Below are 2,669 nucleotides of genomic sequence, written 5' to 3'. Positions count from 1 at the left end.
TCCCCTTAATAAGTGTAATTATAATATAATATATATAGGTAAGTTCGCTCCTGTTGATAGTTATTGTCGAACTCACTGCCGTGTGTCATTTTAATAATAAGTTATAGGTCAAAAAGTGTTGAGTGTGTATATTTTGTATTGGTCAATCCTATAGTGTGTTTATTACTTTAGTATATAATATATATTCATTTTATTTATGTTTTATTTTTATTTATTCTTCAAGAAGATAATGGACCTCACTGAACAAGTTCGTGTGGGGGCCCATGAGTTCACAATTTGAAATATAAATACATTAAATAGTTCATATAAATTAAATAATTACAATTTGTATTACATATTTTAAATTTTTCACATAACTATAATATTAATAACATAAGTAAATATTAAAATATATATTTTTTCTTCTCTTTGTTTATATAATATAATATTATAATATATAGTAGGTATTTTGTAAAAAATTGTACAGTTAAATAATACAATATAATATGGTAATATATAAAACTAAAATTAACAATAATTACTAAAGTCAATACAACTAATATAATAAATAATGCAGTAATCTTATACGTTTGTTATAAGTCTGTTTATATTTTGTTCTTGTAATAGCCAAAGTGAAATTATTTTTTTTAAGAATCCTAAAAGAGTTGTTGTTTTAATTTCTAATGGTAGTATATTGTACATTTTTGGACCAATATATATGTATGCAGTCCTGTAAAGTATTTAAGTGAAAGTATTTGAGTAAAAGTATTCAAATACTTTTTTAAGTATTGAATAACTTTTTAAATACTTTCAGCATGAAGTATTTTGAATGGTATTTTAAATACTTTTTGGTATTGAATACTTTGGTTTTTTATTTCGAACATTTTATTTTTATTCGAAATAATTGGTTGGAAAATATTATTGTCAACTACAATAATAGAATAATAGTTTTATTTAATATTCTGTATTTCTGTGTTAGCTGAAGCCCAAAGGTTTGTGAAAACCAGATTTCTAAAAAAAGTTATTGAATATTGAATAACAATATTCCCTTTAAAACTATTAGATAACTATTAGATTACCTACTTACCTATGTGTTTATATTACGATAATTAGAAACCCACTTTAAAAACCAAAAGTATTTGAAAAGTATTCTTTACAGGACTGTATGTATGTGGATTGTGTTAATTTTTTGTGCATAGTTGTACTTTGATATTATTGGATATTTCTCTTGTATTAATGTTCAGTTTTAAAAGTATATATATATGGGGTGTAATGAATGTTACATTACCCCTTCTATTTTTTTTTTTTTATTGTAAGTATTAACAATCATCTTGAAAATATTATAACACAATTTTTAGTAAATACATGAACAAGAAGAACGTCAGTATTATAATATGGTATTACATGGTTTTACAGAATATGTGTTTCGTGCCGGTCGATTGGACCGGACTGTCAATCGTACGAAATGACACTCTGGAGCGAACGACCGTTACCCGGTCACGAAGTTGTTGTTCGAGTTTTTCTCTCGTGCACGCGATAAGGCGATCGTGATAATGGCGAACACGAATCGGTTTAGTGATTGTTTTCGTTTACACAGGAATTCGGTTCTTCACTGATGTTGAAATATTTTCGATTAATCTAACGAAACAATCAAATCCGAATTTTGTCGACTTATAGATTGGTGCTGTCCATTCCGGATCAATAGACGCACGAACAACTCGAAATGGTAAGAGTTACTGGATGTAGGAATTCGTTTCGTTTTCCCGATAATATGTAACGAACACCCATGTACCGATAAACTTACATAACAACAAAAATTGTCTATTACTTTCAGTGTTCAGTGTTGGTGATCGGAGATATGCACGTGCCGTTCCGCAGCAGCGGACTACCGGCCCAATTTAAGAAGCTGTTGACTCCGGGTAAGATACAGCATGTTTTGTGCACGGGCAACCTGTGCACGAAAGAGATGTACGAGTTCTTAAAGTCTATCGCCAATGATGTGCACATTGTGCGCGGTGATTTCGACGAGGTAACGTATTAGAATACTGAGTGCATGAATATTTTTTGCCATTACTGATTCATTTTAATATTCTTAGAACCTCAATTATCCAGACCAAAAGGTAGTGAACGTCGGACAGTTTAAAGTGGGCCTATGCCACGGCCACCAAGTGATACCGTGGGGTGATCCAGAATCTCTGGCACTACTCCAGAGACAACTAGACGTAGACGTACTGGTATTTGGTCACACTCACAAGTTTGATGCATTCGAACTTGGGAATAAATTTTTCTTAAATCCAGGATCAGCTACTGGAGCTTTTAATCCGTTAAACCCGTAAGATCTTTAAACTTTAATACATTAGTTTTCTGCAATCAATATAAAGTAATAATTAATCATAATTGTTTTAGTAGTCACTGGGATAATACTTTATTTCATATCATGTTAATAAACATATTATCTTATACGTTTTACTCTTAACACGTTGAGCTCCGCTAGAAATGTCGAAGCATAGCCCGGGTCGCCGCACCAAAAATATGTTTTTACGGAAAAAATAAATAAAAATTAACAAAAATAAAAACCAATTATATTGTAAGCTTCTTGAGACAGTACCTGATCGCCTACAATATATTTCAAACGTTATCTCATCGCCATCAAAATTATGATTCATAAAAGCGAATTAATATTTTGTCGA

The 2,669-nt window shown here is 30.4% G+C and overlaps 1 protein-coding gene across 1 annotated transcript in view; it reads left to right on the top strand.

Annotated features, from left to right (window-relative positions):
* Positions 1–1,553: 1,553 nt before the first annotated feature.
* The window catches only part of Vps29 (vacuolar protein sorting 29 homolog), a 3,542-nt gene continuing 2,426 nt past the window's right edge, over positions 1,554–2,669 (top strand). Inside the window, 3 exon segments of the mRNA NM_001162824.2 lie at positions 1,554–1,705; positions 1,814–2,008; positions 2,076–2,311. Of these exon segments, the coding sequence (NP_001156296.1) occupies positions 1,703–1,705; positions 1,814–2,008; positions 2,076–2,311 (434 nt within the window). The 5' untranslated portion in view covers positions 1,554–1,702.

The sequence above is a fragment of the Acyrthosiphon pisum genome, chromosome A1 (assembly GCF_005508785.2).
Source record: "Acyrthosiphon pisum isolate AL4f chromosome A1, pea_aphid_22Mar2018_4r6ur, whole genome shotgun sequence".
Taxonomy (NCBI): domain Eukaryota; kingdom Metazoa; phylum Arthropoda; class Insecta; order Hemiptera; family Aphididae; genus Acyrthosiphon; species Acyrthosiphon pisum.
The sequence above is the reverse complement of the archived record's forward strand: the minus strand, read 5'-3'. Positions and strand labels throughout refer to the sequence as shown.